The sequence below is a fragment of the Salmo salar genome, unplaced genomic scaffold, assembly GCF_965601325.2.
Source record: "Salmo salar unplaced genomic scaffold, fSalSal1 ptg000635l, whole genome shotgun sequence".
Taxonomy (NCBI): Eukaryota; Metazoa; Chordata; class Actinopteri; order Salmoniformes; family Salmonidae; genus Salmo; species Salmo salar.
This window is the reverse complement of record NW_027675447.1, coordinates 490,001-506,765: the sequence shown is the minus strand read 5'-3', so window position 1 is coordinate 506,765 and position 16,765 is coordinate 490,001. Positions and strand designations below refer to the sequence as shown.

The 16,765-nt window shown below is 54.2% G+C and overlaps 1 protein-coding gene across 11 annotated transcripts in view; it reads right to left on the bottom strand.

The window, feature by feature from the left end:
* Positions 1 to 855: 855 nt before the first annotated feature.
* The window catches only part of LOC106590754 (centrosomal protein of 192 kDa), a 97,306-nt gene continuing 81,396 nt past the window's right edge, over positions 856 to 16,765 (bottom strand). For all 11 annotated transcript variants that reach the window (XM_082972291.1, XM_082972300.1, XM_082972294.1 and 8 more), the window contains 8 exons: positions 16,395 to 16,500; positions 14,347 to 14,635; positions 12,387 to 12,559; positions 7,591 to 7,710; positions 5,603 to 5,718; positions 3,793 to 3,919; positions 2,602 to 2,660; positions 856 to 1,118 (listed from right to left, as the gene is read on the bottom strand). In XM_082972291.1, the coding sequence (XP_082828417.1) occupies positions 986 to 1,118; positions 2,602 to 2,660; positions 3,793 to 3,919; positions 5,603 to 5,718; positions 7,591 to 7,710; positions 12,387 to 12,559; positions 14,347 to 14,635; positions 16,395 to 16,500 (1,123 nt within the window). In that variant the 3' untranslated portion in view covers positions 856 to 985. The remainder of the gene's footprint in view (positions 1,119 to 2,601; positions 2,661 to 3,792; positions 3,920 to 5,602; positions 5,719 to 7,590; positions 7,711 to 12,386; positions 12,560 to 14,346; positions 14,636 to 16,394; positions 16,501 to 16,765) is intronic.

The following is a 16,765-nucleotide window of genomic DNA, read 5'->3' as shown; positions in this document are numbered from 1 at the left end:
AGACCCCCAGATGACAGGATATAGAGCTGTAGTCTGCTAGCTCTATGTAGACCCCCAGAGGATAGGATATAGAGCTGTAGTCTGCTAGCTCTATGTAGACCCCCAGAGGATAGGATATAGAGCTGTAGACCCCCAGAGGATATAGAGCTGTAGACCCCCATAGGATAGGATATAGAGCTGCAGACCCCCAGAGGATAGAATATAGAGCTGTAGTCTGTTGGCTCTATGTAGACCCCCAGAGGATATAGAGCTGTAGTCTGCTGGCTCTATGTAGACCCCCAGAGGATAGGATATAGAGCTGTAGACCCCCAGAGGATATCAAGCTGTCCACTGGGAGAGAGTTCATTACCCATCTATCCCACCATGGTAACCACATCAAGCTGTCCACTGGGAGAGGGTTCATTACCCATCTATCCCACCATGGTAACCACATCAAGCTGTCCACTGGGAGAGAGTTCATTACCCATCTACCCCACCATGGTAACCACATCAGCAGTCCTCCCTGACCCAGACCCAGCAGTCCTCCCTGACCCAGACCCAGCAGTCCTCCCTGACCCAGACCCAGCAGTCCTCCCTGACCCAGACCCAGCAGTCCTCCCTGACCCAGACCCAGCAGTCCTCCCTGACCCAGACCCAGCAGTCCTCCCTGACCCAGACCCAGCAGTCCTCCCTGACCCAGACCCAGCAGTCCTCCCTGACCCAGACCCAGCAGTCCTCCCTGACCCAGACCCAGCAGTCCTCCCAGACCCAGACCCAGCAGTCCTCCCAGACCCAGACGTCCTCCCTGACCCAGACCCAGCAGTCCTCCCAGACCCAGACCCAGCAGTCCTCCCTGACCCAGACCCAGCAGTCCTCCCTGACCCAGACCCAGCAGTCCTCCCTGACCCAGACCCAGCAGTCCTCCCTGACCCAGACCCAGCAGTCCTCCCTGACCCAGCAGTCCTCCCTGACCCAGACCCAGCAGTCCTCCCTGACCCAGACGTCCTCAGGCCAGGGCTTCACCAGTCAGCTGGATAGCGATGTTTCCACTGGTATCCGTCTGAACCAACAGCTGGCTGGAGTGGTTGCCGGTGACAACCGGCTTGAACTGGACTGGCAGGTGGATGTAGCGTTGGGATCTGGAGGGCAGGGAGGAAACGGGAAGAGGGCAGGGAGGAAACGGGAAGAGGGCAGGGAGGAAACGGGAAGAGGGCAGGGAGGAAACGGGAAGAGGGCAGGGAGGAAACGGGAAGAGGGCAGGGAGGAAACGGGAAGAGGGCAGGGAGGAAACGGGAAGAGGGCAGGGAGGAAACGGGAAGAGGGCAGGGAGGAAACGGGAAGAGGGCAGGGAGGAAACGGGAAGAGGGCAGGGAGGAAACGGGAAGAGGGCAGGGAGGAAACGGGAAGAGGGCAGGGAGGAAACGGGAAGAGGGCAGGGAGGAAACGGGAAGAGGGCAGGGAGGAAACGGGAAGAGGGCAGGGAGGAAACGGGAAGAGGGCAGGGAGGAAACGGGAAGAGGGCAGGGAGGAAACGGGAAGAAATCAAAACATGGACAGAGAGGCAGACTGAGCTGTGATTGATGTTAGAATACAACAGGCTGACAGATACAGGAAGTACCAGGCTGACAGATACAGGAAGCACCAGGCTGACAGATACAGGAAGTACCAATCTCACGTCAGGAAGAAGAAAACACTGTGATAAAAATGTAGAAACAAACGTTCATCCCACATGACGACGCTATGCATCATGGGAGGAGGCAGGACATGCAGCAAGGTGCCATTCGCCACACAGCACCTACCCCCACCGCACCACCTACCCCCGCCGCACCTACCACCGCCACACCACCTACCCCCCAGCACCTACCCCCACCGCACCACCTACCCCACCGCACCTACCCCCGCCGGACCACCTACCCCCACCGCACCACCTACCCCACCGCACCTACCACCGCCGCACCACCTACCCCCCACCGCCTACCCCCCACCGCCTACCCCCCACCGCATCACCTCCCCCCACCGCACCACCTCCCCCCGCCGCACCTACCCCCACCCGCCGCACCTACCCCCACCCGCCGCACCTACCCCCACCCGCCGCACCTACTCCAGTATATAACACAGTGGCCCGCCGTCCAGACGCTCTCAGGCCCAGAGCCTGACCAACACAGTGGCCCGCCGTCCAGACGCTCTCAGGCCCAGAGCCTGACCAACACAGTGGCCCGCCGTCCAGACGCTCTCAGGCCCAGAGCCTGACCAACACAGTGGCCCGCCGTCCAGACGCTCTCAGGCCCAGAGCCTGACCAACACAGTGGCCCGCCGTCCAGACGCTCTCAGGCCCAGAGCCTGACCAACACAGTGGCCCGCCGTCCAGACGCTCTCAGGCCCAGAGCCTGACCAACACAGTGGCCCGCCGTCCAGACGCTCTCAGGCCCAGAGCCTGACCAACACAGTGGCCCGCCGTCCAGACGCTCTCAGGCCCAGAGCCTGACCAACACAGTGGCCCGCCGTCCAGACGCTCTCAGGCCCAGAGCCTGACCAACACCATAGCATAGCTCTGTGGCCAGGCTGACCAGGACACTGATTACAGAAGAGGAACATGACAGACAGGAAGCAGCGTTGACTCACCGTAGGGAATATCTGGAATGCTTGATGTGGAAGGGCTCTTTAGGGGTTAGGAACATCAGCTGCAACACCAGACAAGCTCAACATCAAATCCGTGCAAAGCATTCTGGGTAGTTAATCACATCCATCACAGTTCATGCAATTATTGTCTGTCTGTCTGTGTCCGTGTGTATATATATATATGTGTGTGTGTGTGTGTGTGTGAGAGTGAGTGAGTGAGTCTGTGTGTATATATATATGAGAGTGAGTGAGTGAGTGAGTGAGTGAGTGAATGAGTGAGTGAATGAGTGAGTGAGTGAGTGAGTGAGTGAGTGAGTCTGTGTGTGTGTGTATATATATATATGTGTGTGTGTGTGTGAGAGTGAGTGAGTGAGTGAGTGAGAGTCTGTGTGTGTGTGTATATATATATATATGAGTGAGTGAGTGAGTGAGTGTGAGTGAGTGAGTGAGTGAGTGAGTGAGTCTGTGTGTATATATATATATGAGAGTGAGTGAGTGAGTGAGTGAGTGAGTGAGTGAGTGTGTGAGTGAGTGAGTGTGTGTGTATATATATATATATGAGTGAGTGAGTGAGTGAGTGAGTGTGTGAGTGAGTGAGTGTGTGAGTGTGTGAGTGAGTGAGTCTGTGTGTATATATATATGAGAGTGAGTGAGTGAGTGAGTGAGTGAGTGAGTGAGTGTGTGTGTGAGTGAGTGAGTGTGTATATATATATATATATATGAGTGAGTGAGTGAGTGTGTGAGTGAGTGAGTGTGTGAGTGTGTGAGTGAGTGAGTCTGTGTGTATATATATATGAGAGTGAGTGAGTGAGTGTGTGTGTGAGTGAGTGAGTGTGTGTGTATATATATATATATATGAGTGAGTGAGTGAGTGTGTGAGTGAGTGAGTGTGTGAGTGTGTGAGTGAGTGAGTCTGTGTGTATATATATATGAGAGTGAGTGAGTGAGTGAGTGAGTGAGTGTGTGTGAGTGAGTGAGTGAGTGAGGGTGTGTGTATATATATATATATGAGTGAGTGAGTGAGTGTGTGAGTGAGTGAGTGTGTGAGTGTGTGAGTGTGTGAGTGAGTGAGTCTGTGTGTATATATATATGAGAGTGAGTGAGTGAGTGAGTGAGTGAGTGAGTGAGTGAGTGAGTGAGTGAGTGAGTGAGTGAGTGAGTGAGTGAGTGAGTGAGTGAGTGTGTGTTGCTCACCCCATGCGTTTCCAAGGAGTTGTTTCTCATGTTGACCTTCAGTGTGCTGGTCTCCCCCACCCTGGTAGGGGGGAATGAGTAGTGGTCCTGGGGGGCGTAGACCCCTCTACATAGAGGCTCCTCCTGACTGGAACACACAACATCATCCACACATTAAACATCTACCTGGACCTTCCTCCTGAACATCTACCTGGACCTTCCTCCTCCTCCACGGGGCTCTGAGCTACCTAAACATCTACCTGGACCTTCCTCCTGAACATCTACCTGGACCTTCCTCCTCCATGGGGCTCTGAGCTTCCTGAACATCTACCTGGACCTTCCTCCTCCTCCATGGGGCTCTGAGCTTCCTGAACATCTACCTGGACCTTCCTCCTCCATGGGGCTCTGAGCTACCTGAACCTTCCTCCTCCATGGGGCTCTGAGCTTCCTGAACATCTACCTGGACCTTCGAGCTTCCTGAGCATCTACCTGGACCTTCCTCCTCCACGGGGCTCTGAGCTTCCTGACCACTTATTCTTCAGAACAAATCAAGAGCTATATCTGAATGTTAACCAGATAGTCAGTCAGCTGGCTAACTAGCTGGCTAACTAGCTGGCTAACTAGCTGGCTAACTAGTGCTCCCTGTTTTGTGATTCATCCTCCACTGTGCTCTGGACTGTGGAGGATTGACCTTGTTTTTCTATTCATCACTAGTGAGACCTGAGGGCCAGTCCTCACCCAGTCCTCACCCAGTGAGACCTGAGGGCCAGTCCTCACCCAGTCCTCACCCAGTGAGACCTGAGGGCCAGTCCTCACCCAGTGGGACCTGAGGGCCAGTCCTCACCCAGTGGGACCTGAGGGCCAGTCCTCACCCAGTGGGACCAGAGGGCCAGTCCTCACCCAGTGGGACCAGAGGGCCAGTCCTCACCCAGTGAGACCTGAGGGCCAGTCCTCACCCAGTGGGACCTGAGGGCCAGTCCTCACCCAGTGGGACCTGAGGGCCAGTCCTCACCCAGTGAGACCTGAGGGCCAGTCCTCACCCAGTGGGACCTGAGGGCCAGTCCTCACCCAGTGGGACCTGAGGGCCAGTCCTCACCCAGTGGGACCTGAGGGCCAGTCCTCACCCAGTGGGACCTGAGGGCCAGTCCTCACCCAGTGGGACCTGAGGGCCAGTCCTCACCCAGTGGGACCTGAGGGCCAGTCCTCACCCAGTGAGACCTGAGGGCCAGTCCTCACCCAGTGAGACCTGAGGGCCAGTCCTCACCCAGTCAGACCTGAGGGCCAGTCCTCACCCAGTCAGACCTGAGGGCCAGTCCTCACCCAGTGAGACCTGAGGGCCAGTCCTCACTAGGGGGACCTGAGGGCCAGTCCTCACTAGGGGGACCTGAGGGCCAGTCCTCACTAGGGGGACCTGAGGGCCAGTCCTCACTAGGGGGACCTGAGGGCCAGTCCTCACTAGGGGGACCTGAGGGCCAGTCCTCACCCAGTGAGACCTGAGGGCCAGTCCTCACTAGGGGGACCTGAGGGCCAGTCCTCACCCAGTGAGACCTGAGGGCCAGTCCTCACTAGGGGGACCTGAGGGCCAGTCCTCACTAGGGGGACCTGAGGGCCAGTCCTCACTAGGGGGACCTGAGGGCCAGTCCTCACTAGGGGGACCTGAGGGCCAGTCCTCACCCAGTCCTCACTAGGGGGACCTGAGGGCCAGTCCTCACTAGGGTGACCTGAGGGCCAGTCCTCACTAGGGTGACCTGAGGGCCAGTCCTCACCCAGTCCTCACTAGGGGGACCTGAGGGCCAGTCCTCACTAGGGTGACCTGAGGGCCAGTCCTCACCCAGTCATGCCCCCATCAGCGACCGGGTCAGGTCTTCTCCTGGTCTTAAAGGCTTCAGTCTTCACCAGAGAACAGTCTGCTTCCTGAGGAGCCGCCGCTGGACCAACCTTCACACCCTGAAAAACACCATCATCATCATCATCACCCTCCACCACCACCCTCCATGCCACCGTTAAAGCAACAGGGTCATATTCATTAGGGGACACCATATCCAAACGACAAATCCAGTCCCTTCCTGTTGGAATGAGTTTCCTGTTTGGTGCCTAATAAAAACGACTTTAAACTTTCCCTTCATCCGTCTGCTAGTTGAGGCTCGATCACATTGGGAAGACTTCTGTAAAGCAGGAAGTCACCCTGCAGTATGATGATGTTCCTTTACAGACCGTCTCCCTTTACAGACCGTCTCCCTTTACAGACCGTCTCCCTTTACAGACCGTCTCCCTTTACAGACCGTCTCCCTTTACAGACCGTCTCCCTTTACAGACCGTCTCCCTTTACAGACCGTCTCCCTTTACAGACCGTCTCCCTTTACAGACCGTCTCCTGGCAGTATAATGATGTCCTATAACAGTCTACAGACAGTCTCCTGGCAGTATAATGATGTCCTATAACAGTCTACAGACCGTGTCCTGGCAGTATAATGATGTCCTATAACAGTCTACAGACCGTGTCCTGGCAGTATAATGATGTCCTATAGTCTCCTGGCAGTATAATGATGTCCTATAACAGTCTACAGACCGTCCCCTGGCAGTATAATGATGTCCTATAACAGTCTCCTGGCAGTATAATGATGTCCTATAACAGTCTACAGACAGTCTCCTGGCAGTATAATGATGTCCTATAACAGTCTACAGACCGACTCCTGGCAGTATAATGATGCCCTATAACAGTCTACCTTTACAGACCGTCTCCTGGCAGTATAATGATGCCCTATAACAGTCTACCTTTACAGACCGCCTTCTGGCAGTATAATGATGTCCTATAACAGTCTCCTGGCAGTATAATGATGTCCTATAACAGTCTACAGACCGACTCCTGGCAGTATAATGATGCCCTATAACAGTCTACCTTTACAGACCGTCTCCTGGCAGTATAATGATGTCCTATAACAGTCTACAGACCGCCTTCTGGCAGTATAATGATGTCCTATAACAGTCTACATACAGACAGTCTCCTGACAGTATAATGATGTCCTATAACAGTCTCCTGGCAGTATAATGATGTCCTATAACAGTCTACAGACCGACTCCTGGCAGTATAATGATGTCCTATAACAGTCTACATACAGACAGTCTCCTGACAGTATAATGATGTCCTATAACAGTCTCCTGACAGTATAATGATGTCCTATAACAGTCTACAGACCGTGTCCTGGCAGTATAATGATGTCCTATAACAGTCTACAGACCGACTCCTGGCAGTATAATGATGTCCTATAACAGTCTACCTTTACAGACCGTCTACCTTTACAGACCGCGTCCTGGCAGTATAATGATGTCCTATAACAGTCCCCTGGCAGTATAATGATGTCCTATAACAGTCTCCTGGCAGTATAATGATGTCCTATAACAGTCTACAGACCGACTCCTGGCAGTATAATGATGTCCTATAACAAGTCTCCTGGCAGTATAATGATGTCCTATAACAGTCTACAGACCGACTCCTGGCAGAATAATGATGTCCTATAACAGTCTCCTGGCAGTATAATGATGTCCTATAACAGTCTACAGACCGACTCCTGGCAGTATAATGATGTCCTATAACAGTCTCCTGGCAGTATAATGATGTCCTATAACAGTCTCCTGGCAGTATAATGATGTCCTATAACAGTCTCCTGGCAGTATAATGATGTCCTATAACAGTCTACAGACCGTCTCCTGGCAGAATAATGATGTCCTATAACAGTCTCCTGGCAGTATAATGATGTCCTATAACAGTCTACAGACCGACTCCTGGCAGTATAATGATGTCCTATAACAGTCTACCCACAGTGCCACAGAGCTGGAAGCGGATCCTGGTCTTGTGCTGAGGCTCAGCCACTGGGTGACACTCCAGGTCCCAGAACTGAGCATAGTCCCCTCGGTCCCTCGGCAAGAAGGTGATGGGCACCTGGAGGAGACAGGAGGAGAGAGGACATCAACAGGAGGAGGGGAGACAGGAGGAGAGGAGACAGGAGGAGTTCAACAGGAGGAGGGGAGACAGGAGGAGTTCAACAGGAGGAGAGATGATGTTCTGGGACCAGGGGTGTGACTGGGTAAAGCTGGGTGGTCAGTAACCCTAATAAAGGTATGTTCTGGGACCAGGGGTGTGACTGGGTAAAGCTGGGTGGTCAGTAACCCCCCTAATAAAGGTATGTTCTGGGACCAGGGGTGTGACTGGGTAAAGCTGGGTGGTCAGTAACCCCCTAATAAAGGTATGTTCTGGGGACCAGGGGTGTGACTGGGTAAAGCTGGGTGGTCAGTAACCCCCCCTAATAAAGGTATGTTCTGGGACCAGGGGTGTGACTGGGTAAAGCTGGGTGGTCAGTAACCCTAATAAAGGTATGTTCTGGGACCAGGGGTGTGACTGGGTAAAGCTGGGTGGTCAGTAACCCCCCCTAATAAAGGTATGTTCTGGGACCAGGGGTGTGACTGGGTAAAGCTGGGTGGTCAGTAACCCCCCCCTAATAAAGGTATGTTCTGGGACCAGGGGTGTGACTGGGTAAAGCTGGGTGGTCAGTAACCCTAATAAAGGTATGTTCTGGGACCAGGGGTGTGACTGGGTAAAGCTGGGTGGTCAGTAACCCCCCCCTAATAAAGGTATGTTCTGGGACCAGGGGTGTGACTGGGTAAAGCTGGGTGGTCAGTAACCCCCCCTAATAAAGGTATGTTCTGGGACCAGGGGTGTGACTGGGTAAAGCTGGGTGGTCAGTAACCCCCCCCCTAATAAAGGTATGTTCTGGGACCAGGGGTGTGACTGGGTAAAGCTGGGTGGTCAGTAACCCCCTAATAAAGGTATGTTCTGGGACCAGGGGTGTGACTGGGTAAAGCTGGGTGGTCAGTAACCCTAATAAAGGTATGTTCTGGGACCAGGGGTGTGACTGGGTAAAGCTAGGTGGTCAGTAACCCCCCTAATAAAGGTATGTTCTGGGGACCAGGGGTGTGACTGGGTAAAGCTGGGTGGTCAGTAACCCTAATAAAGGTATGTTCTGGGACCAGGGGTGTGACTGGGTAAAGCTGGGTGGTCAGTAACCCTAATAAAGGTATGTTCTGGGACCAGGGGTGTGACTGGGTAAAGCTGGGTGGTCAGTAACCCTAATAAAGGTATGTTCTGGGACCAGGGGTGTGACTGGGTAAAGCTGGGTGGTCAGTAACCCCCTAATAAAGGTATGTTCTGGGACCAGGGGTGTGACTGGGTAAAGCTGGGTGGTCAGTAACCCCCTAATAAAGGTATGTTCTGGGGACCAGGGGTGTGACTGGGTAAAGCTGGGTGGTCAGTAACCCCCTAATAAAGGTATGTTCTGGGACCAGGGGTGTGACTGGGTAAAGCTGGGTGGTCAGTAACCCCCTAATAAAGGTATGTTCTGGGACCAGGGGTGTGACTGGGTAAAGCTGGGTGGTCAGTAACCCTAATAAAGGTATGTTCTGGGACCAGGGGTGTGACTGGGTAAAGCTGGGTGGTCAGTAACCCTAATAAAGGTATGTTCTGGGACCAGGGGTGTGACTGGGTAAAGCTGGGTGGTCAGTAACCCTAATAAAGGTATGTTCTGGGACCAGGGGTGTGACTGGGTAAAGCTGGGTGGTCAGTAACCCCCTAATAAAGGTATGTTCTGGGACCAGGGGTGTGACTGGGTAAAGCTGGGTGGTCAGTAACCCTAATAAAGGTATGTTCTGGGACCAGGGGTGTGACTGGGTAAAGCTGGGTGGTCAGTAACCCCCTAATAAAGGTATGTTCTGGAACCAGGGGTGTGACTGGGTAAAGCTGGGTGGTCAGTAACCCTAATAAAGGTATGTTCTGGGACCAGGGGTGTGACTGGGTAAAGCTGGGTGGTCAGTAACCCCCCCTAATAAAGGTATGTTCTGGGACCAGGGGTGTGACTGGGTAAAGCTGGGTGGTCAGTAACCCCCCCTAATAAAGGTATGTTCTGGGACCAGGGGTGTGACTGGGTAAAGCTGGGTGGTCAGTAACCCCCTAATAAAGGTATGTTCTGGGACCAGGGGTGTGACTGGGTAAAGCTGGGTGGTCAGTAACCCCCCTAATAAAGGTATGTTCTGGGACCAGGGGTGTGACTGGGTAAAGCTGGGTGGTCAGTAACCCTAATAAAGGTATGTTCTGGGACCAGGGGTGTGACTGGGTAAAGCTGGGTGGTCAGTAACCCCCCCTAATAAAGGTATGTTCTGGGACCAGGGGTGTGACTGGGTAAAGCTGGGTGGTCAGTAACCCCCTAATAAAGGTATGTTCTGGGGACCAGGGGTGTGACTGGGTAAAGCTGGGTGGTCAGTAACCCCCTAATAAAGGTATGTTCTGGGACCAGGGGTGTGACTGGGTAAAGCTGGGTGGTCAGTAACCCCCCTAATAAAGGTATGTTCTGGGACCAGGGGTGTGACTGGGTAAAGCTGGGTGGTCAGTAACCCCCTAATAAAGGTATGTTCTGGGACCAGGGGTGTGACTGGGTAAAGCTGGGTGGTCAGTAACCCCCTAATAAAGGTATGTTCTGGGACCAGGGGTGTGACTGGGTAAAGCTGGGTGGTCAGTAACCCCCCCTAATAAAGGTATGTTCTGGGACCAGGGGTGTGACTGGGTAAAGCTGGGTGGTCAGTAACCCCCCCTAATAAAGGTATGTTCTGGGACCAGGGGTGTGACTGGGTAAAGCTGGGTGGTCAGTAACCCCCCCTAATAAAGGTATGTTCTGGGACCAGGGGTGTGACTGGGTAAAGCTGGGTGGTCAGTAACCCCCCCTAATAAAGGTATGTTCTGGGACCAGGGGTGTGACTGGGTAAAGCTGGGTGGTCAGTAACCCCCTAATAAAGGTATGTTCTGGGACCAGGGGTGTGACTGGGTAAAGCTGGGTGGTCAGTAACCCCCCCTAATAAAGGTATGTTCTGGGACCAGGGGTGTGACTGGGTAAAGCTGGGTGGTCAGTAACCCCCCCTAATAAAGGTATGTTCTGGGACCAGGGGTGTGACTGGGTAAAGCTGGGTGGTCAGTAACCCCCCCCCCCTAATAAAGGTATGTTCTGGGACCAGGGGTGTGACTGGGTAAAGCTGGGTGGTCAGTAACCCCCCTAATAAAGGTATGTTCTGGGACCAGGGGTGTGACTGGGTAAAGCTGGGTGGTCAGTAACCCTCCCCTAATAAAGGTATGTTCTGGGACCAGGGGTGTGACTGGGTAAAGCTGGGTGGTCAGTAACCCCCCCCTAATAAAGGTATGTTCTGGGACCAGGGGTGTGACTGGGTAAAGCTGGGTGGTCAGTAACCCCCCCCCTAATAAAGGTATGTTCTGGGACCAGGGGTGTGACTGGGTAAAGCTGGGTGGTCAGTAACCCCCCCCTAATAAAGGTATGTTCTGGGACCAGGGGTGTGACTGGGTAAAGCTGGGTGGTCAGTAACCCCCCTAATAAAGGTATGTTCTGGGACCAGGGGTGTGACTGGGTCAAGCTGGGTGGTCAGTAACCCCCCTAATAAAGGTATGTTCTGGGACCAGGGGTGTGACTGGGTAAAGCTGGGTGGTCAGTAACCCCCCTAATAAAGGTATGTTCTGGGACCAGGGGTGTGACTGGGTAAAGCTGGGTGGTCAGTAACCCCCCCCTAATAAAGGTATGTTCTGGGACCAGGGGTGTGACTGGGTAAAGCTGGGTGGTCAGTAACCCCCCCCTAATAAAGGTATGTTCTGGGACCAGGGGTGTGACTGGGTAAAGCTGGGTGGTCAGTAACCCCCCCCTAATAAAGGTATGTTCTGGGACCAGGGGTGTGACTGGGTAAAGCTGGGTGGTCAGTAACCCCCCCCTAATAAAGGTATGTTCTGGGACCAGGGGTGTGACTGGGTAAAGCTGGGTGGTCAGTAACCCCCCCCTAATAAAGGTATGTTCTGGGACCAGGGGTGTGACTGGGTAAAGCTGGGTGGTCAGTAACCCCCCTAATAAAGGTATGTTCTGGGACCAGGGGTGTGACTGGGTAAAGCTGGGTGGTCAGTAACCCCCCCCTAATAAAGGTATGTTCTGGGACCAGGGGTGTGACTGGGTAAAGCTGGGTGGTCAGTAACCCCCCCTAATAAAGGTATGTTCTGGGACCAGGGGTGTGACTGGGTAAAGCTGGGTGGTCAGTAACCCCCCTAATAAAGGTATGTTCTGGGGACCAGGGGTGTGACTGGGTAAAGCTGGGTGGTCAGTAACCCCCTAATAAAGGTATGTTCTGGGACCAGGGGTGTGACTGGGTAAAGCTGGGTGGTCAGTAACCCCCTAATAAAGGTATGTTCTGGGACCAGGGGTGTGACTGGGTAAAGCTGGGTGGTCAGTAACCCCCCTAATAAAGGTATGTTCTGGGACCAGGGGTGTGACTGGGTAAAGCTGGGTGGTCAGTAACCCCCTAATAAAGGTATGTTCTGGGGACCAGGGGTGTGACTGGGTAAAGCTGGGTGGTCAGTAACCCCCCTAATAAAGGTATGTTCTGGGACCAGGGGTGTGACTGGGTAAAGCTGGGTGGTCAGTAACCCCCCCCTAATAAAGGTATGTTCTGGGACCAGGGGTGTGACTGGGTAAAGCTGGGTGGTCAGTAACCCCCCAAAGAGATGATGATGGGATAATTCACCTGCATCTTGTCGTTAGCTCCCAGGATTCCAGAGACTCGGGGACACCTGAAAGCTGTGTAGGTGGCCCGGTACACATCCCCACTGCTGTCCACCCCCTTTACATAGGGAGGGGCGAAGGAAGACAGGTACCACCTCACCTGTTGTCCTCTATTCTCCACCTCCACAGAGGACTCTGACGAAGGAAGAGACGGCCTCGTAGGTCAAAACACTGGAACATTCTTCACGAACACACACAGCATTTCGTATTATCTAGAGGGGAAACGGGGCTATTGACTGGTAACGGCAAACTCCAGAGATTATAGACGTGTCCCAGCGCTGGGATTATAGACGTGTCCCAGCGCTGGGATTATAGACGTGTCCCAACGCTGGGATTATAGACGTGTCCCAACGCTGGGATTATAGACGTGTCCCAACGCTGGGATTATAGACGTGTCCCAGCGCTGGGATTATAGACGTGTCCCAACGCTGGGATTATAGACGTGTCCCAGCGCTGGGATTATAGACGTGTCCCAACGCTGGGATTATAGACGTGTCCCAACGCTGGGATTATAGACGTGTCCCAAAACTGAGTAATGCTGGGAGTCATAGATTATAGACGTGTCCCAGCGCTGGGATTATAGACGTGTCCCAGCGCTGGGATTATAGACGTGTCCCAGCGCTGGGATTATAGACGTGTCCCAGCGCTGGGATTATAGACGTGTCCCAGCGCTGGGATTATAGACGTGTCCCAAAACTGAGTAATGCTGGGAGTCATAGATTATAGACGTGTCCCAGCGCTGGGATTATAGACGTGTCCCAGCGCTGGGATTATAGACGTGTCCCAACGCTGGGATTATAGACGTGTCCCAACGCTGGGATTATAGACGTGTCCCAGCGCTGGGATTATAGACGTGTCCCAGCGCTGGGATTATAGACGTGTCCCAGCGCTGGGATTATAGACGTGTCCCAGCGCTGGGATTATAGACGTGTCCCAGCGCTGGGATTATAGACGTGTCCCAACGCTGGGATTATAGACGTGTCCCAACGCTGGGATTATAGCCGTGTCCCAACGCTGAGATTATAGACATGTCCCAAAACTGAGTAATGCTGGGAGTCATAGATTATAGACGTGTCCCAGCGCTGGGATTATAGACGTGTCCCAGCACTGGGATTATAGACGTGTCCCAGCGCTGGGATTATAGACGTGTCCCAGCGCTGGGATTATAGACGTGTCCCAGCGCTGGGATTATAGACGTGTCCCAGCGCTGGGATTATAGACGTGTCCCAGCGCTGGGATTATAGACGTGTCCCAACGCTGGGATTATAGACGTGTCCCAACGCTGAGATTATAGACATGTCCCAAAACTGAGTAATGCTGGGAGTCATAGATTATAGACGTGTCCCAGCGCTGGGATTATAGACGTGTCCCAGCGCTGGGATTATAGACGTGTCCCAGCGCTGGGATTATAGACGTGTCCCAGCGCTGGGATTATATACATGTCCCAAAACTGAGTAATGCTGGGAGTCATAGATTATAGACGTGTCCCAGCGCTGGGATTATAGACGTGTCCCAGCGCTGGGATTATAGACGTGTCCCAACGCTGGGATTATAGACGTGTCCCAACGCTGGGATTATAGACGTGTCCCAGCGCTGGGATTATAGACGTGTCCCAACGCTGGGATTATAGACGTGTCCCAACGCTGGGATTATAGACGTGTCCCAACGCTGAGATTATAGACATGTCCCAAAACTGAGTAATGCTGGGAGTGATAGATTATAGACGTGTCCCAACGCTGGGATTATAGACGTGTCCCAACGCTGGGATTATAGACGTGTCCCAACGCTGGGATTATAGACGTGTCCCAACGCTGGGATTATAGACGTGTCCCAACGCTGGGATTATAGACGTGTCGTAACGCTGGGAGTCAGAGATTATAGACATGTCCCAGTAACGCTGAGAGTCAGAGATTGTCTCCTACCTGAGGCGTCTCCTGAGGGCGTGGCAGGAAACACGATGGTGCGGTTACTGATCTCTACCGTGGCTGGAGCCGTCTGGGTCTGGGGGGGTTGGTCTGCAGGGGGCAGCATGGTGGTGGGCATGGGGCTAGCAGTCTGAGGGGGAAGGGGGGCCAGGCTCTGGTTTGATGGGGGCAGCATGGTGGTGGGCATGGGGCTAGCAGTCTGAGGGGGAAGGGGGGCCAGGCTCTGGTCTGATGGGGCGGTTGATACATCCAGAGCCAGGTCCTGACGAATCTGGATTTTGATGAACTGGACAGCAGGAGGAGAGAAAATAACATCAAGACATTGAGGGGGGCCCCACCACCACGTCAAGACATTGAGGGGGGCCCCACCACCACATCAAGACATTGAGGGGGGCCCCACCACCACATCAAGACATTGAGGGGGACCCCACCACCACATCAAGACATTGAGGGGGACCCCACCACCACATCAAGACATTGAGGGGGCCCCACCACCACATCAAGACATTGAGGGGGGCCCCACCACCACGTCAAGACATTGAGGGGGGCCCCACCACCACGTCAAGACATTGAGGGGGGCCCCACCACCACGTCAAGACATTGAGGGGGGCCCCACCACCACGTCAAGACATTGAGGGGGGCCCCCACCACCACGTCAAGACATTGAGGGGGGCCCCCACCACGTCAAGACATTGAGGGGGGACCCCACCACGTCAAGACATTGAGGGGGGCCCCACCACCACATCAAGACATTGAGGGGGGCCCCACCACGTCAAGACATTGAGGGGGGCCCCACCACCACGTCAAGACATTGAGGGGGGCCCCACCACCACATCAAGACATTGAGGGGGGCCCCACCACCACATCAAGACATTGAGGGGGACCCCACCACCACATCAAGACATTGAGGGGGACCCCACCACCACATCAAGACATTGAGGGGGCCCCACCACCACATCAAGACATTGAGGGGGGCCCCACCACCACGTCAAGACATTGAGGGGGGCCCCACCACCACGTCAAGACATTGAGGGGGGCCCCACCACCACGTCAAGACATTGAGGGGGGCCCCACCACCACGTCAAGACATTGAGGGGGGCCCCCACCACCACGTCAAGACATTGAGGGGGGCCCCCACCACGTCAAGACATTGAGGGGGGACCCCACCACGTCAAGACATTGAGGGGGGCCCCACCACCACATCAAGACATTGAGGGGGGCCCCACCACCACATCAAGACATTGAGGGGGGCCCCACCACCACATCAAGACATTGAGGGGGGCCCCACCACCACATCAAGACATTGAGGGGGACCCCACCACCACATCAAGACATTGAGGGGGCCCCACCACCACATCAAGACATTGAGGGGGGCCCCACCACCACATCAAGACATTGAGGGGGGCCCCACCACCACATCAAGACATTGAGGGGGGCCCCACCACCACATCAAGACATTGAGGGGGGCCCCACCACCACATCAAGACATTGAGGGGGGCCCCACCACCACATCAAGACATTGAGGGGGGCCCCACCACCACGTCAAGACATTGAGGGGGGCCCCACCACCACATCAAGACATTGAGGGGGGCCCCACCACCACGTCAAGACATTGAGGGGGGACCCCACCACGTCAAGACATTGAGGGGGGCCCCACCACCACATCAAGACATTGAGGGGGACCCCACCACCACATCAAGACATTGAGGGGGACCCCACCACCACATCAAGACATTGAGGGGCCCCACCACCACATCAACACATTGAGGGGGACCCCACCACATCAACACATTGAGGGGGACCCCACCACATCAAGACATTGAGGGGGGCCCCACCACCACATCAAGACATTGAGGGGGGCCCCACCACCACATCAAGACATTGAGGGGCCCCACCACCACATCAAGACATTGAGGGCCCCACCACATCAAGACATTGAGGGGCCCCACCACATCAAGACATTGAGGGGGACCCCACCACATCAAGACATTGAGGGGGACCCCACCACATCAAGACATTGAGGGGCCCCACTACATCATCACTACCTTCTGTTGATTGTCACACTGGACATAGATCTGGCCACTCCATGGAAACATGGAAGTCCTGGTTGCTAGGGACGGATTAGGACTGATGAGGATCTGGAGGTGGGACCTGGGAAAACAAAAACGATGGTTTATCACCCCTGGTTATATAGTCACCTGGTAAACCCCCCTGGTAATATAGTCACCTGGTAAACCCCCCCTAGTAATATAGTCACCTGGTAAACCCCCCCTAGTAATATAGTCACCTGGTAAACCCCCCCTAGTAATATAGTCACCTGGTAAACCCCCCCTAGTAATATAGTCACCTGGTTCATCACCCCTGGTTATATAGTCACCTGGTAAAACCCCCCTAGTAATACAGTCACCTGGTTTAT